The 27,885-nt window shown below is 42.1% G+C and overlaps 1 protein-coding gene across 5 annotated transcripts; it reads left to right on the top strand.

Moving 5' to 3' along the window:
- Nucleotides 1–27,885, top strand: LOC147887691 (Pentatricopeptide repeat (PPR) superfamily protein). Of its 5 annotated transcripts, none has more exons than XM_087393469.1 (9): nucleotides 1–192; nucleotides 2,892–2,993; nucleotides 9,078–9,275; nucleotides 12,524–13,123; nucleotides 13,335–13,499; nucleotides 13,787–13,987; nucleotides 24,490–24,747; nucleotides 25,539–26,666; nucleotides 27,175–27,885. In XM_087393469.1, the coding sequence occupies exons 2-9, from the start codon at nucleotides 2,966–2,968 to the stop codon at nucleotides 27,657–27,659; spliced, it is 3,063 nt and encodes a 1,020-aa protein (XP_087249595.1). In that variant the 5' UTR covers nucleotides 1–192; nucleotides 2,892–2,965; the 3' UTR covers nucleotides 27,660–27,885. The 5 variants fall into 5 exon arrangements, with proteins under 5 accessions (XP_087249595.1, XP_087249598.1, XP_087249600.1 ...); XM_087393472.1 differs by having other exon boundaries at nucleotides 24,490–24,717; XM_087393470.1 differs by lacking the exon at nucleotides 1–192 and adding an exon at nucleotides 814–1,313.

The following is a 27,885-nucleotide window of genomic DNA, read 5'->3' on the forward strand; positions in this document are numbered from 1 at the left end:
TCTCTGATTTCTCTGCACTCCCTCCTCCTCCTCCTCCCGAGTTTCGCCTTCCTCCTCTCGATCCTTTGCTCCCCTCCGCTTTCTCCTCACCTCAGCTTGTTTCGGACCTCGCTGCCTTCATTTTTGGACTCTGCTCCCATTTCACCTGGTCGCTGCACTCGGTGCTCCTCGTTCCCATCGGACACAGCCGCGGTATTATTCCTTGGAATCTCGGGAGGACGAGTGTTGCGCTACAAGGAGACGGGTTAATCGGGATATTGAATCGAAAGATTGTCGTGTGCAATTAGCACGCTTAGAGAGCGAGAGCGAGACAGAACGTGAGAGCGAGAGAGAGAGAGAGAGACTCTGCGCAACATTTGAATTCACCTCCTCCCCACGAGATTTTACACTCTGGGAACCAGGTTTTGGGTTAGCCACGAGATTACACTGCACCCATCGCGACCTGTCACCGGCCTCGTGAGGAATGACCGACCGCCTTCATGCCTGAGCTTCGCTTGCTTCCGCTCGGGAGCTCATAAATGAGAGCGCAGCTCAACGCTTTGCGTGAACTCTGAGAGTTCCTGGCCCTGCCAGTTTAACTCGCAGAAGACAGAATCCAAGCATTGTTCCGTAGGACGGAACAGCTGACATCGGAGTTGGTGCCCGTCGTCAGTTACGAACTGTACGTCCTCCGCGTGCTGGCAGATCCTTACTTTGAGCAAAAGTAGGCACATCCTTACTTTGACAGCTCAGAGACAATCGCTTTAGCGTGGGAAGGCATATGTTCCGATTTATGGTTTTGGAACAGTCTATCCATGGATCGAGCTGATTGGAATTGTTTTGGTTTTCAACCGATCGACGTACCATTTTTTGAGCTTGAATGAGCCTGTCGGATTTGTGCTCCGTGATGTTTTACGCTTTATCTGGTTCTGCTGCATTTGCTTTCTCCGTCAAGTTAAAATGCAATAGCGGGAGTAGCCGCAGCTGGATTGATGCTTGAAGTGGATGGCAAAATGCCTCAAAGAAAAGTGTCGGACGAACGCTAAATCTACTAGTTTGCGAAGCTTCAGATTACTTATAGCTGGAGTCACTCGTCAAATGATGCGTTATCGCGCTGGGCTCTGGAGAGGCACTTGAGATTGAATGGTGTCCATTGCCGCTGTTATGAGCAGCATGGAGCTCACACGAAAGAATCAATTGCGCTGCCGTCAGTGTAAACGATAGTGAGACCTCGAAACTATGATCGAGTCGTATGACAAAGTTTCCCGTGTGGCATATCCCCAAAGGTCCAAGCATTTGGTTGTCTAGCAAGACCTTACAACGGCAGCCCGAAGGCAAGTTTCAACCGGTTTGAGGCATTTCTGGCATTTTTGTTTGGGGCGTCTTGGATCCCCCGCCCCCCCCAATTTGCGCATGGATCCCTAGGTTGGGCTGCGGTCGTGTTCGATACGAATAAACAGGTTTAAGTAAAGCTCCGTTAAATTTCAACCTGTTTGAGGCATTTCTGGCATTTTTGTTTTGGGGCATCTTGGATCCCCCGCCGCGCATGTGCGCATGGACCATCTAGGTTGGGCTGCGGGCATTTTAGTTTTGAGATAGATGCGAATAATCAGGTTTAAGTAAAGCTCCGTGCAATCTGCACGATAGTTTTTTTCACATCAATGGTACGTTTCGGCCACGTAGCTTCATAAGAGAGCACGCAGCCAAAACTTGCTATTAGCCAGATTGAATGTGGAACTTCTGCTGACAATAGATGGAGCTAGTAAAGAGACTCAAAGTAGAGCCTTTTTTAAAAGCGCATGAGGTAAATCTATGTACTTTGGGAGTAGACATCAGGACACTTAGGAGACAAGGCTGTGCAAAACACTGGGGGAGATGCAGGAGAGTGTTGCCCAGCTCATGACCAGTAGGAAAATTCTGATCGGGTAAGTCTTGGTTGACCAGACTAGCCTGGTCAATGAGAAGTAGTTGTTACGTACAGCTGGGAAACAGGCTGCTCAGCCAGCCTTACAAACTGTGATTCCGTTGTGAATGGAGCCGTGAGTGTGACGGTCCTGGCAGACCAGCCAGTGAACAAGGTCCCAGAATTACAAGCTAGAAAGGGAGCGAAGGAGCCCTAGCTGCATACGGTGTTTTAGTGCATGTGTCTACTTGAGTAATTTTGGAATCGGGTGAGGACATATGATTTCATTACATTCACAACGGCGTATCTATTCCTGAACGCTTATCTGAGCTTCTTGAAACGAAATAATTATCTAAATAAACAACTATGTGCGTTGTCGATCGTTGCTTTTGTTCTCCTTTATTGTCTTCTTCATAGTTACTAAAAGATGTCTTTAAGCTATCTTGACTTGTTCATACTTACTAATGAGATGCCTTTGCGTTATCTCCAGTTGGGTTTGAGTGCTTGTAGACATGTATGCCTGCTTGTTTTGAGGAGCACGTGTGTGCGTGCCTGTGCATTGGTGCACATTATCCGTGCATGTTTGGCTGAACATGTCCCAGCTAAGTGGTTGCTTAGATTGTTTGGTTCAAAGTTGTGATTGCGTCCTTCCTGCGAGTCACATGTTTATTTGTTTTGAAGTTAGAAATTCACAATCGGGAAAAATAGTCACATCCATATGTAGGAGATTTTGGTGTGGTTGAAGGTGAAAAGATACAAATTTGTTTATTCATCACCTATGAGTAAGCTAATGCCTTAGTCATGGTCTTTGCTATGTGATGGCCATGGTTTCATTTTGAAGGATGTAACATCGAGCTTGATTGCATTGTTTGTTTTATAGCTGCATATTTAAGGAATCTAAACCAGCTCTGCAAAGTGCAAACCTAAAATTATCAGGCATCAAAGCTAAGTTTGTTTTTTATTTTGTTTCGTTTTGTTTTGGGGGTTGGGGGTGGTGTGGGAATGATAGGTTGAAGGTGTATATGGTACCAGACATTTGGTAAGGAGATATCTTATAAGAATGCCTATGATTTAGCTGGAGTAATGGAGGGAAGCCATTCGAAGTCTCCAGGTGTGCAATTTTTTGAAGTCTCTTTTTTTTTCAGTTATCCACAAATGTTTACATGAGCTGACCTTTTTTTGAATTGGGTGTTCGCCAGCTATATAGTTTGTATTTGATGGCAAATCATTGGAGAAGCTAGGATGTGAAAGATTGGCTTACGCATTTTGAGTCACTATCCCTTATCATTGGGACGGCAACAAATTTAGTACTTTGCCAAAAGTTAGGATGTAAACGATTGGCTTATGGATGGTCACTATCTCTTATCATGGGACGCCAAAAAATTTAGTGCTTCCGCACATTCATTCGGAGGTGACCATATCGATGTGTTCAAGGCCAATAATATTGCATGGATTGTGACTCTCCAAAATCAGCTATTTATGATGATGGTGGATGAGCGTGAACTTGCCAACAAACAATTGTTGAAGGTAAAGGTTTTGCGAGATCAGCTGGTTAAAATGTGGATAGTGTTTAGTCACACATGCTCACATGATTACCAAATTGCCAAGGAGCTACCAAGGGTTGGTGACCTCTAAGACAGTTGGAGAGAGAGATGGAAGCCACTCCCATGTGGGAAGCTTGGTTCCTTACTACACCAGGAGGCAGCTCTGCAAAAGCTTTATGAGGGAGCTGGCAATGACATGAAGCTTACTACTCCCAACAAATGGGAAGGGGAACAAGAAGGACAAGCTTGGATAGAGCAGGCTAAGATTCAAGGCAAGGATTCTTTTGAGGCGGATTCTGACCGTGAGAGCAAGAAAAAGAGGAAAAATGCTTTTATAGTGATTAGCTTAGATTGCCAAATGAAGAAGGCGGCTTTGAAAATGAAAGACGAACAAAACTAACAAGGAATTGTCGGAACCTAACACTATAATTTGTAATGAAAGAAAGTGGTTACACTTAGTAGCCATTTATTATGATAGGGCGCGTGCAGTGATTAGAGGATCAAGTTTCCTTTTGGAAGGTGATGGAGGAAGGTGACTCAGATTATGTTGAGAACAAGGCCATTACACTAAGATGAGGGCAAATAAATTTAATGGAGTTGAAGAGCAGGCCTTCATGTCTTGCAAAGGTAAAAGACATGGGCCATTATGACAAAGATTCATATGGTGAGAAGACTATTGGTAGTGGAGACAAGAAAAATAAGTCTCTATTGAGACAAAAAGGAGTGTTTTAATGTGATAAACTTGGCCATTTTACAAAAGATTGCAAAAAGGAGGTGGACTTGAAGAAGCTGTAGTATAAAGACAAGGCCGAAGTTATATTCAACTAGTAATTCTTTGCTAGTCATAGGTGATTGTTTCATATATGTAGTGATACATATGTAAGAGGATTGGATTAAGTAATGGTGCCTTCCAAACACATGTCCAACAATAAGGAGTGGTTCAAGATATTGAAGGCCATGGATTTGGATCCATGAGTGATGGTGGATGACAATTGATGTTACCAATTCCAACAATTAGATTTTTGTAAGTGCCTTGACCAAGCATAGGATGAAAGTAGCATTCAACATCTAAGAGTCATTAGGTTGAAAGATATATGGAAGGTTTGTGGTTGAAGGATTGACAAAAACGGTCTATACGAGATAATTGCCTCACTAGTTCGGGATGAGCTAAGTAGTTGAGGTTGTGCCGTGAGATGTTTGTCGCATCAGCTATAGCACTCTTTCACAAATGCAAAATGCGGACATGTTGGATGGATGCTCATTGATAATGGGCACTAAAAATGCGTGTCAAGCTTGCATTTGGAGGGCAAGCTAACGGTGAGATGCATTCTCATTGAAGGCCACCATTGGGTCCAAAGTAGTTGGTCCTCTTGGACATCTAACGCAACACGATCACTAGGTCGATGTCGGAGTCCACACTGTTTTTCCTTCATCAATGACTTCAGCTGTATGATTTGGGTGTACTTTCTAGTAAAGAAGTTGCAGGCCTCAGACATGCTCAAAGGATGGAAGGCCAAGATGGAGAATGATATGGGAAAGCAAGTGGAGGCCTTTAAAAAGATAGGCATAGGGGAAAATTCACTTGAGAGACTTTGACCGCTACTAGAAGAAAATGGAATTAAGAGAGAATCGCCGATGATATGCATCCTCCCAAGATTTTTGGGAGGAAAAACCAATTTCATGTTGGAGACAGGTTTGAGTAGGTTGGGGAAGAACCTTCTAGGTCCCTTTGGGTAGAGATGTATTGAGATAGGAATCCTATCATTGTATATTTGAGCAAAGAAGAACTGATGTCCTAAACACAGCAAACTTGAAAATTGCTTTTGTTTGTCGAGAAAGCCGCATGGATCTTGAGGTTGCTGCTCACGTGCTGCAGATCCCTTTTCTGCACAATAGGGAATGCTTGCTCTGGCTAATCTTCAACATTTTGCTGACCTGGAGAAGCCCTTCAAGCACGAGTGAGCCTGCGGCTCCAGATGGGCAGCATACAGGCTGCCCATCTGGTTAGCATGAGCAGCAAAAATCCAGCCCTAGATTAATATGAATCGACTATTTCCAAAGTCTCCCCTTTGAATGTGAAATTTATCTGTTTTCACAATTACTTTGGTTTTTGCTAGGTTGTCCTGCATTTTTGCATATCTGAGGCATCCAAGTGTGCCTGCATATCACTCTTATCTTTTGCAAAGAAGACCACGATAGGAGGCCCATGGCTGTCAGCCAACAAATCATCTATCCATCCGGATGACTGAATCTTGTTTGCTGTCTGTGGGACTAACTTCACCGGTCGACTGAGGATAGTCGAGAGGATCTCGTCTAATGATGGCTCCAGATATGAGAGGGTTTGCATCATCAAGGAAGAACCCGTGATGGATCGCTACTGCTGAATAGCATGTACAGACTGTTTGGGTCTCTCCCCCCTCCTTTGTAGCCTGAGAGGAAGCTCGTCGTCTTCCAAGTGCTACCTTCACTCCCGCAGTCTGTCTCCCCATGTCAATGAGAAGAGAGGAGATGTTTGTGGTCTTCATGTGAGTGTCCACCTGAGGTCGAGTCTGTCAAGTCCTGCACTTTGGCTCTCTACTATGTCTAGTTCCCTGTTTCCGCTGTCTCAGGTCACTGAAGAAAAAGTCTGTAGTCGTCCTCTGGCTGGGCTCTGAAGGTCCCTTGTATGCTCGCTCGTATGAGCCGATGTCTATCTCTCTCTTGAGGGGGAAAACAGCCACGCCTTGCTGATCAGGCTATGCAAGAAACTCTGTGGCTGCGAATGCGTACCTCACATGGGATGCCCTCTGCCTGCCTATCTCAACCATGCAAGAGATGAATCAGTGGTTCACTAAACCCCTCCTCTGAGAGATGACAAGACTGATGATGCGAAGGACTCTTCTAGAGTGGAAGCAAGGAAAATAAGAAATCTTTCTATTTACGAACAGCTAGCACATTATGTGAGGGACTGCAGAAAGAAGAAGGTTGTGTTAGAAAATAGTGGTGGAGATTGCTTGCTGTACAACCAACACTGCACAGACATTTGTTGTCTGCAGATACTGCTCCAGTCATCTGACTGCTTGTTCTGGTCCTAGTACCTGCCCAACCTGTGGCCCCTGCTTCCCATCTAGGGCTTGTCAGCAGCCTGTCTTTGCTGCTTCTGCTCCCTAGATGAAGGCCTGCATGCTGCCCATGAGGCAGCCCTGCATGCCATCCTAGATCTGCCCCCCTGTCCCTGTGCACATGGCATCTCTAAAACCCCGCTGGTACACATCCCGCATGTCCTCTTCATTTGGGGGCCTACATGGTATCAAAGCAGGTTTTTGGCACGGCTGTCACGTGCATGACACATGGTGGCGGCGGCTACCCTAGGACTTTGGTGGCAGTTGGTCTTTGGTTGGTTGGGGTGGACTTTGGGGCGGCTTTGGTTTGTTGATCCCCATGCGGTTTGTCTCCCGTCACCTTGGTTTGGTTGGTCCAGCCTTGATTTGGTTGTGGATTGCCTTTGGTTTGATCAGCTGGTCATTGTTTCTATACTTCGGGGTTTTTACACGGGGGGTGTTTGAGGTGGTGGCCTTCTCGTTTGGACGTGCGGGAGCATTGTTTAGTCAAAGGGGCGCAGACGCTTGTGACATGTGTAAGATTTGAGGGATTACTGATCTCATATACAAATATGTGGCCTGACTGGCCCATGATATATATGCCTCATGGAAGTCCCTCCTCATACCCCTCCGGAGATATTTCCGGAAGACAAGGAGGCATTTGTGGCTAGGAGGTGCGGAATTGGGACCCCCCATGCTCGGTGCTCCATTTGGCAAGTGGCAGCCCTGGTTGGCTGCCTTCAGACTGCAAGGTACAAGTGCTGGAAAAACCTCTGCTCTTTACTGCTGAGGAAAAACCACAACCTGGCAGAAATCTCAGCTTGGAACACTCCAAACAAGGCTAAAAACAGCGCCTGTGAACTATGCAATACAAGGGCACATTGGCCCTTTCTTCTTTGTTTTGTTTTGTGGGGGGGGATAAGCTGCAGATTGGGCAATCTGACCTGACTTGGCTGGTCTGCTAACCTGGTTGGTTACCCAACACTGGTCAAGTCGACCCTGACCCGACGCTGTGGTTGGGTGTTGGCTGGCCTAACTGGCCGCGACCAGTTGGCAATAGCCAGCCCTAACTGGCATTCTACCAGTACTTAACCAGGCCATAAACAGGCCCTCTTTACGGCTCTTAACTCAGCCAATAACCTTACCTACTTGCTCGGCTGAATGCCCTTGCACACCTAACTGTGTATTTTACTGGAAGGTTCTATCACTATCTTTAGGCGGCACGCCCTCAAATCAGCCCTCACTCCCTGTAGTACAGACAGGAGATGCCAATGCCCGTAAAGTTAGCATAAATTTGGTGTTAAATGTAATTATTTTGAGATGAGATTATTTTGAGTTAAGGGTCCAAAGGGATCAGCCTGCCAATTTCTGCACCCATTCAGACACGGTTGGCATTGGATGCCAATATGGATGAGTAAATTATGGAGCAAACTTATATAGGAGATTAGTTGACAGCTAGATTTCTCTTTGTAACTGCTAGCGTTGTCATTTCACATGTAGTAATTGTGTCAATCAATATATAGCACATCCAAAAACAAGGTAAGCAAAGGATTCTTGATTATAAAGGTGCTTTGCATTTTGGGTCTTTTATGAAGCTCTACAGCTTAATAAGTTTTGTGACTGATTTGAGAGGCATCAAGAAATAAGTAATCCACATAGGTCACACCTTTTCACTCAGTAGTGGAAGCATTTCTTGGTTTAACAAGAAGCAAAACATCATTGCTCTCTCATAAGGCTTAGTATATGGCACCCATTATTGTAGTATGTCAAGCCTTATGTCTTCGATGGTTTTGTGCGATCTCCAAAGCTTCACCCAAGGAGTTCTTCATTTGCAAGCATCCATTGTTTGTGTAGGATTGTTCTTGAGTGGGGATTAAATGCCTAAAAGTGTAAAGCTATTGTTGATATTGAGAATATGTTACCACACTCATGTTGCATTATGAAGAGGCTCTCATTCGTTCTAATTATTTATGGATCAATGCTTGTTAAGTGTGGTCCCTAGGATTGAGACTTGAAATTTCAATTTTTAGGGCCGTGTAGCTTATTCTCTAGGGATCAATTTTAGAATGTAACATGAGTTAAGGTGTCGTATCTAGGGTCCTCGGGCTTATGGCAAAATAGAAAATTTAGGTTTGACACCACATGGCAGCATTATTACATTTCATCACTTGGCATTGAGGATTTAACCTTGCTAAGTCTAGGGTTTCATCATTAGACTCTAATTGTGCAAATCAGTTTTGCATTTCTTAAATTGTGTTCTCTCCTTTTCATTTTTCTTTGAGTTTTGTAGATCATGTTTTGTATGTTCTAACAAAAAAATCAATTCGTGTCAACATCTCGCTCCCTCTCTCACACTCTGTTCTATCTTTGTTTTGGTTTACATCTTAGTAACCGTGCCTTTTGGACTTTAAATACCCTTACAACTTGATGTGAGTCTGGTGAGAATTTAAGTGTTACTTTGATTACTCTTTTATTTTGAATCTTTTTAAAAAAAAATTGCTAGGAAGGTATATAAAACATCGTTATGTAGAATATTTTGGTTGAATAAAGGTGAGCTATTGTCTCTTGCAGGTTCTTTACATCATGAGGATTCATGGACATGCCATCGTTGTGGTTGGACTTACCCAAATCCTCATCCAAGTGCAAAGCATCGAAGAAACCATAAGAAACATTGTGGAAAAATAAAAGGTTTTGAGCTAGTTGGTGGGCCACACAATGGTGGCTCATCAGATGAGGTGTCTACTGATGAAGAGGGTCATGCTAAAACAGGTAGTTTCTCAAAAGAGTAAACTGTTATAGTTCAAAGTGTGCGGATATGCCCTCGATATATTCTTGTGTATTTTATGAAATTGTCTTGCATTTAATGGTGAAATTGATGATTTTATATCCTCAAATAGCTTTTATCTATGGCATCCTATGCTTGTTGGCAGATTTCTTCTTTTAAAAGCTCTTATGGGTCTAATGCCAAGGCTTATTGCTATGAGGGGCATTCCCTTTATCTTGGAACTTTCCATGTATAAGTTTCCAAATCACAAAGACAGATATACTAACCTTAAGTGCTCGAATTTGTACTATTGTTCGCCTCTCATATTACCACGTTATTAGATGCTTTTCATCATGACAAGCATTGTGTATCATAACCTAATGTTTGAGCTATATTAGCTATGGGTCGATTTTGACCCGAGTGCTTTCAAAAGCAAAGCTTTGGTAGGTTTATGTCATAATGGGTTAGGTGTGGTGGTGTTACAACACTAGTAATGTGTGGTGACATTACCCCAAGGGGAATGCCTTGGTTAAGTAAAGCTTGAGTTGGTACAATCCATTCCTCAAGCATATGAAAAAAGTCAAAGGTGTCCAAGACAAAGTCTCCAACCAGCCAAATACACCTTGCATCCACACACTTCTGCACAACCCAACTTGAGTTGCAAAAATCACAAAATGTAATGCTTTGTTGAATCTTCATCAAGCATGGATCAAGGTGTCCCCAACTCCCTAGAATATTCCTAGCTGCTTGCTAGGTCCTAGCCTCCCCCCATGCATTTACTAAACTTTAGCCCCCTTATGGTCTCTAACTAATTCATTAATAAGGTTCTTGCCCCTAGGAAGTTACCCCTAGGTGCATGGCTAACAAATTAACCAAGAGAAATACGCATGGAGATCTCCACAGCTTGTAGTCATCTCATTCCCATTAATGCTTGATCAAACCATTAACACAACACAACAATCGATTATTTACATTTTTATACATTACCATCGGGCCCTAAGGACTTTTTGTCACCGATCAATCCAAGGTCATGATAGTGCAGAATTTTTAAATAAAAATCTATGCCTAAAGGACATGTACCTTTGAGCGTAGATTCAGATAATTGTTCCTTGGTCAAGTAGGGATTGCAAGAGTTTTTATCAGTTGCATCTATGGTGTTAGCTCTATTACAGGATGATCAGTCCGATGGCTTTACATGTGCTGATCCATGTATACATCTAGTTTCTCAAGATTGGCTGCATTTAGAGCAACAGGGACATTTGGGATCAGTAGCAAGGAGTGCCTGACTTAGGAAGAAGCACAGATCTGTTGGATCAGAGTTCAGCATCTTAGTAGCAGATTTGTCAGATATGAGCTAGTGCAGCGGAATGAACCAGAAGATTGACTACTCCAAGGTTACGAGTGCTCTTTGTACTTGAGTAAGGGCATATTTTGTATTTGGTTCTGTCCATTTTGGAACATCTATTATATGCTCTTTTGGCTGTATATCTCCCTGTTACTGTGCGTATACCTTAGCAATATCTGTGTGCAGTTAAGAGTGAGATTTGAGTTACACATTGTCTGATTCCAAGCATATTCTTCCACTGCAGTATTCATTGCTGTGACTATCATGAAATTGAAACTGCAGTATGTGTTGTGTTTGTAGAGGATGAGTTCGGCATGTTACTGGATTCATCTAGATATATACTTTGCTAAAAAACATCTGATTATTTAGAGTTGCTAGTTTGTGAAAGCAAGCTGAACGCTACTGCCATGGTGTCATGATAAGAATTTCCTAAATAGGATAACCTTCATTTTAGGACAACATGCAGCTCAAAGATTGATAGGAAATGGGACATCGAGTACACAGATAGTTTGTGAGGTAGTTGTGCACGTAGTGAAGGAAATAAAATGGTGAGCTGCATGTTCATGTAGACTTAACCATTGCATCCTATAGAACTCAAGATGCACTCTCAGTGAGTATTGGACGCCTAGATATCAAGTGTTACATGTGCGTTTTGTTTTCTTGGGACAGAAGATGCATTTCTTGGCTGTGTACGATTAATCCTTCATTGCACTCTCTACTTGCGCAACAATAAACTAGACAATTTGCCTTATGCTTTGTTGTGATGTGATCTGATACATTACTGCACTAGTCTTGGCACACATGACAGGTCTACTACTTATCTCACACGTATCGCAGAAGATTTTCTCTTCTTCTACTGACCTCATTTTGTCTGTGAGTTTTAGTATTTGCATGGACACCGTCCCTAAGGTTCCTATGTGCAGCTGCACCTGAACATCATTTCCGTTTCCACAACCATCCAGATAGACAGGTCACAACAACATAGAGAACCACATCACATCTTACAACTGTAACATAGGTCTTCTGTGGATCTGTGTATTTATTAGCAGTCCTATAAATCTTCCTTAGAGGCTTGGAAACAGCCGGTGGGGTAGCAAGTAAAGCAGCTCAAGGGATTCCCAAGTTGGACATTCAAGTTCAGGTGGGAGCCCAAAGCCCCACAGGGGGAAGACTCGACAATTACAAAAAAAGTCCCCATATGGGCTGTGGCAGATGACCGTATGGCGTGAGAACAAGCCTGGAGTGCAGGTGAAGGCAGCAAGAAAAAAGGGGAAGGGGGGAGTGCAGGTGAAGGGAGCAAGAAAAAAAAGGGAGGGGGGATTGAGCAGGGAGGGGGGGACTAGACAGAAACCGGGGGGGGTCTGTATGCATGACGGTCAGGCTGATGGGGTGTAGATGGGATTTGGGAAGGGAGGAGGAAAACCGAAGAACTTGGAAGGTGGCTAGCAGAATCTCGACCAGGGGGGTGTTTCTGCAATGGATGCGGTTTTTACAGTATGGCAGTGATATTCTTGGAAATACATTAGGGACATTTCAGTGCAGCCAGTCCTTTCTCAATGGTCACATTGCCACAATTGACTGCTACATTGTTTGAGCAAATGAATGTATATCCTCCAAGTTGTCCCCTTGATTTTTAAGACGATTAGAACAAGGTGATAAAAAGAAGCACAACTAAGTTTGGCTTTTATGATTTTAAAGTGAACACGTGATTTCCTTCTTGATGTTTCTTCCCCGAGGGAACTTAGATTTCTGTTGTTCTATTAGGTTTGTTGTAAGTCGTGACTAGCCTTAAAGGTTTGTTACCTTCTATGGTTAATGTTTCTGCTGCCTTTAACAGAGGTATTCATTCTCTGCTTGTTTTGAGGGGCCTTGGAACAAAATGCTGACTAATGTCAGTTGTTTCTACAGAGCCTTTCTCCAAGCAGTCTCAACAATTATTGCAACCCCAGCCTGAATCAGTGAGTCCGGCTACAGCAGATAATCCTTTGTCAGGTGAGGAAGCTGTTGGCACAGTAGATTCTCCTGCATTGAGTGGAGAAAGTAAGAATCATGCAGGTAGTTCAGTAAGTGATCAATCCAGAGAAGTCTTTCCTGCACAAGAAAAACTTGCTGCTGGTACAGTAGATTATCCTGCAGTCAGTGGAGAAAGTCAGAATCATGCAGATAGCTCAGCCAATGATCAATCCAGAGAAATCTCTTCTTCACAAGAAGGATTTTATATCAAGAATGAAGGATCAATGCTGCAAGGCGTTTCAACTTCTCTTATGCAAGATAAAGATTCTTTTACACCAAGCAGTGTTTCTCTGGATGAGCAGATGGAGGGTACTAGAGTAGTAAAAGAGGAAGAAAGTCATCCAATGGGTATGGAAGAAGTTGGCACCCCACATGACTCTTTCCAACTTGATTCTGCACAGAAAGAGAATTCACATACGACTGATCAGCAGGACAGCTCGATTGCAAAGGAAGAGGCATTTACAGCTCAAGATGGTGTTTCGACAGAAGCACACGGTATTTTTTTAACAAAATATGTTGAATTGTATGCAGTTTCTGCAAAGAATATAAGTGCTTTAATGCCATCCCTGATTGGTTGCTACTCTCCTACTTGTTATATGTTGTTAACTGATTTTTATCTTCCTCTGTACATTCATTTGGGCCTGCATTAATAGCTACAAGGAGTCCATATCAAACCTCTTCCATGATAAGCTAAAAGTTTTTTCAGGGGAAGAGGAAGGATTGAGCTATCCAACTGCTGTGGAAAAAAACATGGCTTCACCTGACTCCCTGCAACTTAATACTGGGGAAAAAGGGGATGTACAAATATCTAAGCAGGACAGCTCAATGTCAAAGAGGGAAGCATCTATAGATGAACAATCTGCTATTCCAGGTAGATATTATTTATCGTTTTTGGCTTGTAACTTTCATGTGGGAACTAGGATTCTTTTCCATTGTTTCATTCAAGGCTATGTATCCTTTCATGTAGTTATATGCTCATCAAGTATTGTTAGTCAGTCCTGAATGGAGACACTTTTGGAATTCCTTTGTGTAAGTTTATGCGGAGTTCATGTGACTGAATTGCAGGATGTATATGATTTACATTTCAGGGTGCCATTTTTAGTATTTGGAAAGGACTCAATTCAGGATCCCTATGAATGGATTTCTGTTTGTATGCAGGTAGTTCAAAGATCAATCACCAAGATCTCTGGATATGTCATCATTGTGGATGGACTTATCCGAATGCACATCCAAGTGCCAAGCACAGGAGGAACCATAAAAAACACTGCAGCAATATGAGAGTCTCAAAACTAGATGGAGCAGCTCCTGGCGGGTCTTCAGAGGAGGCATCCTCAGATGATGAGAATCATGATCACAAAAGTATGTTGCTACATTATGTCGCTCCTGTTTTGCCACTCTAATTTCACTACACATCTCTTATTAGGTGCGGGAATAAGGATATAGTTGGCTTTGCTTATTTTGTGCATACAAGATGAATGCAAGTCGGGATAAACTAAACTTTTTTGTCGAGAATCATGAATTCAATGGAGCTCAGAATGGACCGTAAAGGGGGCTTGTATTCAGCCAGGAGAAGTCCTACACTTAAATATATGCTTTGCTCATTGCTCAACGGGATTGTGTCTCCTCGTGAGACTCGGTTGCCATGCTAATGGCCTTCAGAGGAATGTGGGTAAGAAGTCTTTTGACGCTCTTATGGTTGGGGATTTGGTATGGCAGGGATGTCTTCCTTGACCTTGATAATTTCAACAGCTGCTTGCTAGTCTAGGGATTTTGTTTGGGAAAGCTGTTGCTCAGCCATGTCTACAAACCTGGTTGGCCAAGTTTGTGCTTTGCTGCTAACCCACAAGGTTGGAAACCTTTGTGCCTGGCCTCATCTTATACATAGACTCCTTTGCTTGCTAAGGCAGCTTTTGTAGCTCCCAGTACAGCATACCATCCAGACACTGATGGTTAGTCTGCGAGGGTGAACAAATTGGTGTAGGAATACTTGAGGCATGTCTGCCATGACAGTCAGAGATCTTGGGACAACTGGCTTGGACTTGCTGCATTTTGTTACAATAGCTATTAGCACCAAGCATTTGAGGTAATGTATGAATGTAAGATTGGAATGGTTTGCACAAACGCAGACATGGGCTGTGATTCGTGAAAAATGAGCAAGCAAGGGATAATTTGGAAATGATGGATGCTCTTTTGCAATTCACCAGAAAAATACATGCAAGATGCTCATGCAATACAAAACCAATCAGTGTAGGAGCTATCCGGAGTGTAAATGTTACGGAAATTATATTTCTGATATATCTTGCTTTGGACATTATTATTTTAGTCGTGTGTTACTATGACAAAGTACTCCATAGGAGCGCACCGGACACGGCGGGGGTCCTAGTGGATACTTTGTGTGGTTAGTTGGGGACGCCCGACTAGCTGTGTTTTGCCATGCTAGATGGTCGGTATTGTGGGTGATTCCATGTTAATACTGATGTCGCTAGTGTTATTGGTGTTGTGCTTGGTTATTGTGCTTTGAGCGCAGTTATGTTGGGATCGGTTGATTCGGTGATTCGTTCAATTGATTGTTAATAATTAATGTAATTGGCGACTTGAGTACAGGTGATGGAACTCATAGCAAGGATTGGAGTTAGTGCGAGGGTATCGATCGAGGTGTCGCACAGCGCATTATACATGGCCATGGGCCAATTTTGTATTTGCTTTATTATTGCAAGTTTGAGCAATATATTTTATAGTGGACATAATTCTTTTTGGGCCCTAAGATGGCTATGTAAAGCAAATCCCTCATTTTTTATGAGGGGGATAATTTTGGCTCCTTGGTGCTTTTATGAAATATCATAAATACTCTAGATGAGGAAGTGTGAGCCACTCATCTAGGGGGGAGAGATTGTACCCAATCTGTTGTCGCTTTTCGTGGTGTGATTGTGCTCTTCTTCTCCAATTGATTAAGTGGTGACTTCGTGTGTGGAAAGAATTACCTTTTGGTTTCAGTGGTATCAGAGCCTTGGTGACGCTCTTGTGAAGGAAGAAGGCTACCTCGTGGTTCGTGTGAGAAGAAAGAGACACCTTGGAAAGAGAAGTTTTGTGGAGAATTCAAGAGGTCCTAGTCTTGGAGCAAGCCTTGGGCCATGAACTCTACGCGCAGCCGAATTACCTCAGCGGCTTGTTAGCAGCAACGCGTAGTCGTGTTACTTTGGCAGTCCCTTTAGAGACCCTGCAAGTCTCTCTCTTTTTGCGCGACTCCGTCTGCAGGACCTACAGTCGCCTGTAGTACTTCGACCAGCGTGCTCGTCTGCATCTTTAAAAAAATCGTGTGCCCATCTGCATCTCCGAGATTCGTGCACCCGTTAGTGATCCCCGACTCATAAAGTCACCGGCACCCGCAACCTCTTTTCTCAGACTGCGCAGCAGTAGCACTGAAGGCCAGCGGCCTAGAGACCTTGGAAGTCTCTTCTCTGTCTGCACGCCTATCTGCAGAGTGCAGGGATAGCAGCCGCTGCAGCCCGCTTCCGGCTCATCCATCCGTGTTGGTGTCAGCGCTGCCTTTATTAGAAGCCCTAGTGCAGTGAGTGCACTGTGCAGCCTCACAGTCTCCATCGTGCCGCCTTTGGGAAGATTTTGCCATCGCACGTCGCACGAGAATTGAAGACTTCTTTAAAAAAAAAGACAACGAATTAAGTCAAAGTAAATCCTTTGACTTCAAACAAAGGTGCAGTGAGTGCACTGTGCAGCCTCACAGTCTCCATCGCGCCGCCCTTGGGAAGATTTTGCCATCGCACGTCGCACGAGAATTGAAGACTTCTTTAAAAAAAAAAGACAACGAATTAAGTCAAAGTAAATCCTTTGACTTCAAACAAAGGTATCCTAAGGCTCAAAAGGCCCTAAAAAAGGATTTATTTATTTATTTATTTATTTTAAAGTATTTTAAAAAAAAGAGAAGAGACGTTTTTCCTTTCCTTGATGTATTGCAACACAAAGTGCGAGCCTACTCCACCAACCAGCGAAGGCACATTAAAAAAAAAAAGAGAAAAAAGAGTGCAAGGCAAAATCTGAAGAAGCTCAAATCAAGAAGGCAATTGGAACCATGAATCACCGAGCAATTAATTGGAGATCAGTCGAGCGTAAAGACGACTACGAGTGACATCATCGGTCACATATCTCTCACTCTAGTCCTTTCTACTTTCGATCAAAGAGTCAGTTAAGCGATTTCTTGGCTTTATATTTCATACACTTAGTATTTTCCGCCAACCGTTGTCTTACCATATGCTCGAATCACACTTTTTTTCATCCGTTTAATTTTCATACACTTAGTATCCCTACTTTTCTTCGCTTCGCTTTATTTGTATTTATCACATTATCATGGCGCACCATCCATAGCCACCCATGCTCCAAGAGCAACTAGATGCACTTCAGGCACAATTGGCCCATGAGCGTGAGCATAGGGAGAGATTGGAAAAGAAAATCAATGGTAAGAAAAGAAAGAGACATTCATTTGAAGATGAGTCATCCGACGATGATTCCGATGATGATACTATTATCAGGACAGTCAAAGCCACACTGAAAGCACAAAATTCGAGGAAGGAGAGTAAGATAAGTAGAAAAGCTTTCTCATTTCAAAATTTCGATGGAAAGAAAGAAGCACGCAATGTCTTGTCTTGGATCAGTCAGCTAGATGATTATTTTTCAGGGGAGAAATTCTCTGAAAAAGACAAGATTAAATGTGCTGCAAATCATTTAGTAGAGAGTGCTGCACTTTGGTGGAACATCACTAAGCATAGTAAAAGGCGACCAAAATCTTGAAAATCTTTTTAAAAGCTAATCAAGAGAGATTTTCTTCCCTCACATTTCAAAGCAAAAGCTAGACATCAGTGGGATACTTTCAGGCAGTTTGATAAGGAAACGATCTCCACATATAGTGATAGAATTTGGCAAACGTTGATCCAATTACAGTCCTTAGAGAAAGTTAATGAGCGAGATCAACGAAGGAAGTATGTGGCAGGTCTAAAATCTAAGTTGAGAGCTAAGATTAACATGTTTTATCCTCGCTCACTGAGCTCTGTAATTTCTCTTGCAATGAATTGTGAGAGAAAGAATGGGATCCCAAAAGAAGGGAAAGATTCAGAACGGCATGTACCCTTCCATAAGAAAATGAGATTTGATAAAAAGCCCTTCTTTAAATCTAAAAATGGTTTTATTCCACAGAAGGCAGATTCTTCTTCGAAGCCAAACGGTGGGAATTTTCCAAAGAAAGAAATAAGGTGTTTCAAGTGCAACAAGGTGGGATACATAGCCACTGAGTGTCCTGAAAGAAAGAAGACCCCGACGGTGAAAGTGCACATGATCAACGACGAAGCAGCCAAGTAAGAGGGAGGTAAGTATAATTGTCATGCTCTTCTAAAGATGAAAGGTTTCATTAATGGCAAAGAGGTTGTTATTCTGCATGACGATGGTAGTACACATGATTTCATTTCGGAAAGAACCTTAGCAAAGCTAAACCTAGAGTCTTTCCCATCTAACTATAAGGTCAAAGCTGCTTTTACCAAAACAAAGTACAATTGCACTAGAGAAGTCAAGAATCTTGAAATCTCAATTAAACCCTACAAGGATACACGAGACTTTCTAGTGGCACCCCTACAGGGAGTGAACATTTTAGGAATGCCATGGAGGCACCAATATAATCCTGAGATAGATTACGATTCACATCAGATGTGGACTGAGAAGGACTGACAAGAAACATGTCTGAAAAGCTCCATGAAACCTGAGATCAGTCCTTTACTCAACTACATACAAGTCAAAAGAGCAATTAGAAAACGTGAGAAGACATTTAATTTTGGTGAATATGGTAACGGCTACTCAGCCAAACACTAAGCTTACACATCAAAAGTTTCTTTCTCAATTTTCTGATTGTTTCTTAGAAGATTTACCTTCTGGACTACCATGTTCTCGACTTGAAGATCATAGGATAGAAATCCTACCGGGCAATACTCCACCTTGCAAAGCTCCATATAAAGTCAACCAGCTAGAACAAAAGGAAATTTAAAAGCAAGTGGAGGAATTGATAGAGAGAGGATTAATAAGACCCAGTAGTTCTCCCTATGGAGCACTTGTCTTATTAGTCAAAAAGAAAAATGGAACCTATCGAATGTGCATAGACTATCGTGCACTAAATAAAATCACAGTGAAGAACAAATATCCAATCCCTAGGATTGATGATCTTTTGGATAAATTAAAAGGGGCCAAGGTCTTCAGTAAGATAGATCTCAAATCCGGCTATCATTAAGTTCGTATGATAGAAGAGGATATATGCAAGATTGCCTTTAGAACTCAAACGGGACATTATGAGTTCCTAGTTATGCCTTTTGGGCTAACTAATGCTCCAGCTACTTTTAGTAGAATGATGAACCGAATCTTTCTTAAACACCAAGATTGTGTGGTAGTATTCTTCGATGATATTTTGGTGTTTAGCAAAGACATTGAGGAGCATAAGGAACAACTGAAGTTAGTCTTTTTACTCTTGAAAGAAAATCAATTATACATAAATCCTGAAAAGAGTAGTTTCTTTCAAGATCAGATAGAGTATTTGGATCACATTGTATCCACCGATGGGATTCGAGTAGATCCAAAGAAGATTGAAAGAAACTCTCTTCCTACGTTAACACAGATCACGGGCGATGGCATTTCATTTTTTCCTCCCAGCCTACTCTCGTAGATCACAGATATTCTAATTAATTCGTTCCTTTCTTTTTTTCATGCTTATCCACGAGACCCTCATTTCCCTAGATAGTTCCCCTTGCCAAATGTCATCATTTTAGCCTTTCCACTTGGTGCACCTTTTTATCCCTCTCTTGAGGCACATTTAAAACCACTTGTCCCTTGGCATTATTGCACATTTAGGTGCACCTAGGCCTTAGCACTCAGAACTACCTAGTCAATGCCATTTCACCCTCACCTAGGACCTTGGCAGTTACTTCTCTTGACCATTTCATTTACGCACATTAACTATTACAAAAGTTGGTCATCTAAGAGAAAATGCCCACCGATCTTTCCGAGGTCATGCTATCTCGGCTAGAGCATAACATTTGAGTGCATAGTCACATGGCCTAAACCCCGAGATATACATGAATTAAGATCATTCTTGGAATTGTGTAGCTTTTACAGAAAGTTTGTCAAGAATTTCGCATACATTGTATATCTATTGACAGACCTTCTTAGGAAAGCTAAGCATTTCTTATGGACTGAGCGTCAAGATGAATCTTTTACAGCTTTGAAAGAAGCTCTCACACAAGCTCCTGTGTTGCAATTACCTAATTTCTCTAGACCATTCTTTGTAGTTGTAACCGATGCTAGTGGATATGGAATTGGAGCCGTACTTATGCAAGATGGACATCCAATAGCATATGAGAGCCGAAAATTAAAACCAGCGGAATGCAATTACAGTACATATGATAAAGAATTAACTGCTATTGTGCATGCCTTATGAATGTGGAAACATTATTTGATGGGAGCTGAGTTTCTTATCAAAACCGATCAGCAAAGTATCAAGCATTTGTTGACTCAGCCACTAATATCCGATGGGCACATCAAGTGGGCATCATTTATACAGAGTTTTCAGCCCACGATTCAGTATCAACCTAGAAAAGAGAATGTAGTTGCTGATGCTCTTAGCAGAAAGCCAAGTATTAATCACATCACTGTTGTAGAGACCCAGCCTTTTGAAGGTATGAAGAATTCTTATCAAGCGGATCTAGACTTTTTCGATATATGAAACAAATTAGAGAATAACAATTGGAATCCTATGTTGGATTATTCATGCAATGATGGATACCTCTTTTATGAAAAGAAATTATGCATCACTCGATACTTTAGACAAATTGTAATGGAGGAAATGCACCAACCACCATATATGGGACATAGGGGAGTGAGTGCCACTTTACAAGTGATAGCAAGAGAATTTCATTGACCTACTATAAGAAAAGATATGGCTAAGTTTGTAGCCAAATGCATCACTTGTTAGAAGATCAAGAGTTACAAAGGAAAGATGCCAGGATTGCTAATGCCTTTGCCAATTCCTACGCAACCTTGGGAACAAATATCCATGGATTTCATAACAGGTTTTCCTACTACAATGAATCAAAATGATATGATTTAGACGATAGTAGATCGCTTCAGTAAGCAAGCTTATTTCATCCCATGCAAGAAGACTTTAACAGCTCAGCAAGCTGCACATTTATTCATCAAGCATATCTTTATTCATCATGGCTTGTCAAAGATTATAGTGTCTGATTGAGATTCGAAGTTTTGCAGTAATTTTCGGACTGCATTATTTCATAATCTAGGCACTAAGTTAGATTTCTCATCAGCTTTTCATCTAGAATCAAATGGACAAACTGAAGTTACAAACAGTACTATTCTAGATATGACAAAAGCTTATGCGAGAAGTCAACCAAAGACTTGGGATAAATATCTCCATCTCTTACAGTTTGCTTATAATAATACTCCTCATTCTGCAACTAGAAGAGCACCCTTTGAGATTATCTATGGGAAGGTTTTACCTATTCCTATCACACGATTGACCCATAGAGTGGAGGCAGAAGATGCATTTACCCATGACTATCAAAATATTCTCAAAGAGGTTCGAGAAGCCATTGCAATAGCCCAAGAGAAGTACACAAAACAAGCAAATAAGAAACACATGCGTTTTAAAGAAGGCGATTATGTACTTCTTCGGATTAAGAAAAGAAGATTGAAGAGTGTTGAGAAATGGCCAGTAATCAAGATGTCCCCATGTTTTTATGGACGATTCAAGGTAATTCAAAAAATCAATGATCTAGCTTATAGGCTTGAATTGCCTGATAATTGGAAAAGACATAATGCTTTTCATATTAGCCTCTTAAAGCCCTTCAAAGGACCTTTACCTATTCATCCTGTCTATGAAGAGGCTCCATTGATTGTTGATGAGGAAGAAATTCTAGAACCTAAATGCATTATTGATCATCAACAAACCTCAACCCGAAAAGGAAATGTTTATATTAAATACTTGCTCAAATTTAAGAACCATCCGAGAGATGATGCTCAGTGGATGCCTGAGCGGTTCTTTCGAACTTTTCCAAACCTCCTTAGTTCCTATAATCAAACACGCAACTGAGGTCAGTTGCAATCCAAGCAAGAGGGATGTTACGAAAATTATATTTTTGATATATCTTGCTTTGGACATTATTATTTTAGTCGTATGTGACTATGACAAAGTACTACATAGGAGCGTACCAGACGCGGCGGGGGTCCTAGTGGATGCTTTGTGTGGTTAGTTGGGGATGCCCGACTAGCTGTGTTTTGCCATGCTAGATGGTCGGTATTGTGGATGATTCCATGTTAATACTGATGTCGTTAGTGTTATTGGTGTTGAGCTTGGTTATTGTGCTTTGAGCGCAGTTATGTTGGGATCGGTTGATTCGATGATTCATTCAATCGATTGTTAATAACTAATGTAATTGGCGGCTTGAGTACAGGTGATGGAACTCATAGCAAGGATTGGAGTTAGTGCGAGGGTACCGATTGAGGTGTCGCACAGCGTATTATACATGGCCATGGGTCAATTTTGTATTTGCTTTATTATTGCAAGTTTGAGCAATATATTTTATAGTGAACATAATTCTTTTTGGATCCTAAGATGGCTATGTAAAGCAAATCCCTCATTTTTGGATGAGGGGGATAATTTTGGCTTCTTGGTGCTTTATGAAATATCATAAATACTCTAGATGAGGAAGCGTGAGCCACTCATCTAGGGGGGAAGATTGTACCCAGTCTGCTGTCGCTTTTCGTGGTGTGATTGTGCTCTTCTCCAATTGATTAAGTGGTGACTTCGTGTGTGGAAATAATTCCTTTTTGGTTTCAGTAAAGAAGCAGATTGGATTCATCTAAGATAGATATGGGTCCTTGAAGGGCCACACCAACACCAAACTGCCTCACAAGTGTTATAGCCCTTAAAGGATTATCCATAAGAGTAACCTATGAGATGGAGGCTAGAGCTACCACCCACTTCAAGAATCCATGTTTCATTGCAATAAGTATGGATGCATGGCAAGGGAAATTGCACGTGTGCCAAAATGTGCATGTCTTATCTGAGCTACCTATGGATAGGAGGGCCATCTCCTCCATATCATGGAGTGCATTCATGGGTTTCAAGGACCAGGTCCTTCATAGCAAGATGTATATAAAGAGCACATAGCTCATGCAATCGCTTTATAACATTAACACACAAATCAAGTGAGAGTTCTAAAACAAAGGAACAAACCAGACCAGAGTCTGTGCTTTGTTTGTGTACATGTATGCTCAAAAGTCACATGCTAGTGCAAGGGCAAGCCGCAAGATGAGCAGGAGGGCGCCCACTGCTGCATATAATTCCTGTATATGTGGGACGAAATGGGTTTGTCTGGTAAGCCTGCCGACCACAACATAATTGCTATCCCATCCTTGTTTATAGAAGGCATCTCAATAATAAAACCCATGGGGTGTGTGTCCACTTGCCTTTTGAGATAGGCAATGGCTGCACCAAACTTGGCAGTACTTTGTTTTCCATTTTGTTTCACTTGCATGGCTAGCATTTATACTTCGCCACATCTCTTCAACACCTCTCCCTAGTCTCAAAATTCTATGTTTTGTGAGTCTGGTCCAAATAAAAATTGTCACAGAAAAACAATAGGCCATTATGCAAGTTAAATAGATTTCAGTCGCTCAACGTTGGTGCCAATTAGGGGGTCTATGGACCCTTGTTGCTCTCCACGGTACCTTCGCTTTGATAGGGTTTCATGTTCGTGACATGATGGAACCTACAAGTCTGAAAATATGGCTGCTGCCCTTAAATCCTATATGTACTCTCTTGAATGCCTTGTATTCTATCGTGGTAGATAGTGGAGATACTGGAAAGCAGAAAAATGGGTGGAAGAATTCACTTGAGAGACTTCTACCATGACACTTAGAGGTCTTGGGATAAATGTCTGGAACTAGTGATTTTTTCTACAAAAGCACGAAGCATTTATCTATTGGGATGGAGCCCATTTGAGGCAATGGATAAAGTGTTGGTATGCCTTGGATTTTTACAATCATTTATTGCGGAGGCACATAGTGGTGAAGCGTTGGAGGCAGTTTTGAGACAGATTGGAGTGATAGCCTTTGGAATAGGAAATGGTGTCATATTTGTATGGGAGCAAGGTAAGAGTCAAATCTAATCAAAAGCTGCAATACATGAATTGAGGTTCCTCAGTTATTTGGAGTCTATAAAGGTACCGAAATGCATTCGCCTACACTGCTGCATCCTTGAAGTAACAATCTTTTGAATAATATTTCTAATTCTGGACGTTTTTTGAGGTGCATGCCCCTACGGTATGCATGCATGGTGTTTTAGGAAGTGCCCTGTAGGAATAAGTACTCTATATGTGTTTTTGCCATGTTTTCCCCCTTTTTGGCTGCCACTTTTAAAGTGGAAGCCTAAATAACAGTGTTTCATCTCATGAAAGCGAAAATGGTTGTTTTATTTATTTCATGAAAATTAGAATTGCACGTGTTGTCCCTTCTTTCTAATCCAGGTGCCACCCACGTGTCCTCTTGTTCTCTCTCTCTCTCTCAACTTGAAGCTAAATTTCTATTTATGCCCCCATCATTTTCTCCCCCTTTCTCTCTCTCTCTTCTTCTTCTTCTTCTGCTTCTTCTTCTCACCTTTCAATTTGCCCCTGCAGGCCTCTTGAATGTATTCAACTTGTTTCTTTCCCCTTTAAGTAACTTGTTTTTGTCATGTTTTCCCCTTTTAAGTAATTAATGCTTTTTAAAATTGGAAATTGAATCTTTTTCTGGCTTCTGTGTAGGGCATCATGAGGAGATTCTAGGAAATTTGCCAGCAGCCCCGGATGTGGGTATTTCTTCACCAAAAGACATGCATGATTCACTGGAGGAAACAGATAGCAAGGCTACTCCAGCAACGAGTGAGGAATATAGTCTTAATCTTCCAACAGCCCCGGGCATGGGTATTTCTTCACCAAAAGAAATGCATGTTACGCTGGTGGAGGAAACAAATTGCAAGGCTACTCCAACAAGTGAGGAAACAAATAGCAAGGCTACTCCGAGTGAGGAATATAGCCTTTTTTTTGAAAACGATAATGCATTTGTTTCAAGTAAATTACGTGGGGAATGATTCGTCAAACTTACAAAAGCAAATAAACTCAAAGAGACGAGGGTGTGGATATCTTGAGCAAGGCCCAATTACATATTTTGTTATGCGGCAAGGGGGGGGGCGGGATCTCTTGCCTTGAAGAATTTACAACAAACCCCCTTATGAGCTAGATTCCTGTCTCATTGATTGCAAAGGCTCTACTCCGAGTCTTGTGTTACTTCTGAGGCCTTTGCTATGCACCCACCATGATAATGCAAGAGCCTGCCATAATCTCTTGTCAATACCTGCCCTTGTTGGCTTTTCCTTGTAGATTAGGCGTTTCCAAAACGTTTTCAAGTTTTGGAACGCCCCAATTTTGGAAACGTTAGGGAACGGGGTTTCCTTTTCCTGCAACTAAGCTTAAAGGACAGGATCACTTTCTGGACTCTATACTGATTGGGAAGTTTGGGATCGGCCTTATTGCCCATGAATGCTTTTCCTTTCCTTTTGTTTGCAGAAGAGTAAGCAGCTGCAAAAACTTTAGAGCAAGGACTGGCAGAGTCTGGTTGAATGTAAAGGTTGTGATAACGGGAATAACAGTACAAGTTCGCCTGCTTGCGTAGGATGTACAATAGCTAGGCCACTTGTTTTATGTTTTGAAGAAACAGGCATGGCTCTGGTAAAATAATTAGGAGCATAAAATGATAGCTGCTTCACTTCAAAGGAGAATTTTGTAAGATTTGCCTTTTTCTTTTTTGTTTCCAGGTAACATTGCAGGAGTTGTTCCACTGGATACTTATGCAGAATCAGAGCTGCCCAAAGATGTTTCAAATGATGGAGAAATGCAAGTGGAAGAAAATAATGAGACCTGCCCGTCAATTGAGAGCAGGGGTGTGGATCTTGAGGCTTCAGCAGAAGGATTGGAAAGCGGGAATGGCGATTTGAGCACGCCATTTGTTGCAGGACATGACATAGCATCCAATAAATCTTCCAGGAATACTTCACCCGTTCACACCCCTATGAGTGAATATGTAAATGCTGAAAATGGCTCAATGCAAGAGGACCTTCTGCTGAACCCTCTCTTATCAAGTTCAGATGTTGTTGGCTTGACAAATGATGGTGACACAGAAGTGAGATCTGATAAGACACAGGTCACTGACAAACAACTAGGACCCGTATCTGAGCAGTCTTCTTTGTCAGGTGAAATAAAAGAAAGTGGTCTGTGTCTGACTCATGATGGGACAGGAAGCGAGCCGACTGAAATGTATACTGGCACCCTAGGACAGCCAGGGAATTCGACTTCAAATTTAGACTGTGGAGGAGTTCCCGTAGATTTCTTTGCTCCTACATTAAATGAATCTTCTCAGCCTGAGGACGTGGAAACTTCTAATGACGTCAATGTCACACCTGATTTGACGATGCAAACTGTCAATCACAGGTGTGAGAACTCTAGTGATGAAGCGACGGAGAAGGTTTCTGTGAACTCTGAGGATGTGCTCCATAAAGGATTTGTGCCAGTACCAGAACTCACAAGTGAATCAAAGGCATTGGTCGAGGATACTAAGCAGGATGATCCTGCAAAATGCATTGCTGCTGCTGACACTGAAAGTCATGTCAAAGAGTCAGAAGCTGGAAAGCAATTGCAAGAACAAGATTCAAGTGAAACGACGGATGAAGGGTTGCCAAGAATAGTTTCCAACAGCAGAGCGCCAGAAATAGTTGTTCAGACTGCTGGAGGAGTGAGAGCAGCACCTCCTGGACGGACTGATTCAATCGAGACTGAAACTTATGAAGATGCTCCAGATAGCTTTGAAACAGGCTCTGTGGGTGGCAGTATTGACGAAAATGACAACATGGATGATTCCAATCAAATTGCTGATGGAAAGCTAGAAGGTACAGTTGATTTTAATGTCAAAACTGTAAGTAAAGGTATGATAATGTTCATTGTTTGGGTGAATCAGGTCGCATGCTATGTGAACCAATAAAACTTAATTGCATGAGCACAGAAGGGCTAGTTGATCTGTGGAAAGCATAAAGTTCTTCTATGCCCAACTGCAAGCTAGAGGTGTTATTTTGGTTTCATTAGGACGCAATGATCAAATAGTTATTTCACATGGCATGAAATTCTGCAAGTTCTAGCATTTGTGCAGTGTTAAAAAGTTTCTCTTTTGGAAAAAAAGTCTGCAACATGAATTTAGGCTGCTTTGCAACGAAGTTAGATATCTATTTCTGTCCTTTTTATCTTCACATCTGAAAGGATGACGTTAACCTTTAGCAAGGGTTTACCCCTAAGTATTGGAGGGATTTTGAGCTGACTGGCTTTTCTTCTCTCGTGTTTCTTACAAATTACTGGCATTGTTTGCAAAACAAAATTCTAACCCTTGCAAATCAATGTCTGCAGGCAAAAAAATAGATCTTGAGTCGCAAGAGCAGCCGAAGCTGCAAAACATGTCGGATCGAGCAGGTACGTCTGGACTTGGCCGTGAAGATAAAGATACTCCACTGTCAAAGATGAAGTTTTCAGGCAAAAGTACCACACAGGATCTAAAAGCGCCCTCTCCAGAAGCTTGGCAAGAGATTGGAACTTCAGAAGTTGGCAGTGAAGATAATGAAGTCCAAACAGAAGAATTAGCTCATGCAGTAGTCCCAAAGAGCAGTGACGCTGACGTGAAGGACCATCAAATAACTGAAAAGACACATACACCCCTACGAAGTCTCCTTGCTAAGGAAGGGTCTGAAAAAACAGATCAGAACCATAAAATTGCTAGCACAGTTGGTCATGGAGATGTGGAGACGGTGGAGGGCACATGGAACTCTCATAGTGTTACAAAGACGAAGACAAGGTCCATCTGGAGTCATTGCATTTGCTGTCCTGCTGTGCATTAGACTCCACAGACGAGGATTGCGGTTGCTGGCCTGCTATGCCTTTAAATCTGTTACAAGGTGTGATATTGCCTTTGCTCTCCTGGTGTGCATTAGAATGTGCTACTGTAGTTTAATTTTGGACCTGTACCCTAGCGGTAAGCTGTGTTCTGTATTGTTCATCTCAAGACCTGCACATGGAAATGGATGCAAAAAATTTGATAGATGTGAAGTACATGGAATTGAATTT

The sequence above is a fragment of the Dipteris shenzhenensis genome, chromosome 22 (genome assembly GCF_047967505.1).
Source record: "Dipteris shenzhenensis isolate YYH24624 ecotype China chromosome 22, Dip_SZ_1.0, whole genome shotgun sequence".
Classification (NCBI taxonomy): domain Eukaryota; kingdom Viridiplantae; phylum Streptophyta; class Polypodiopsida; order Gleicheniales; family Dipteridaceae; genus Dipteris; species Dipteris shenzhenensis.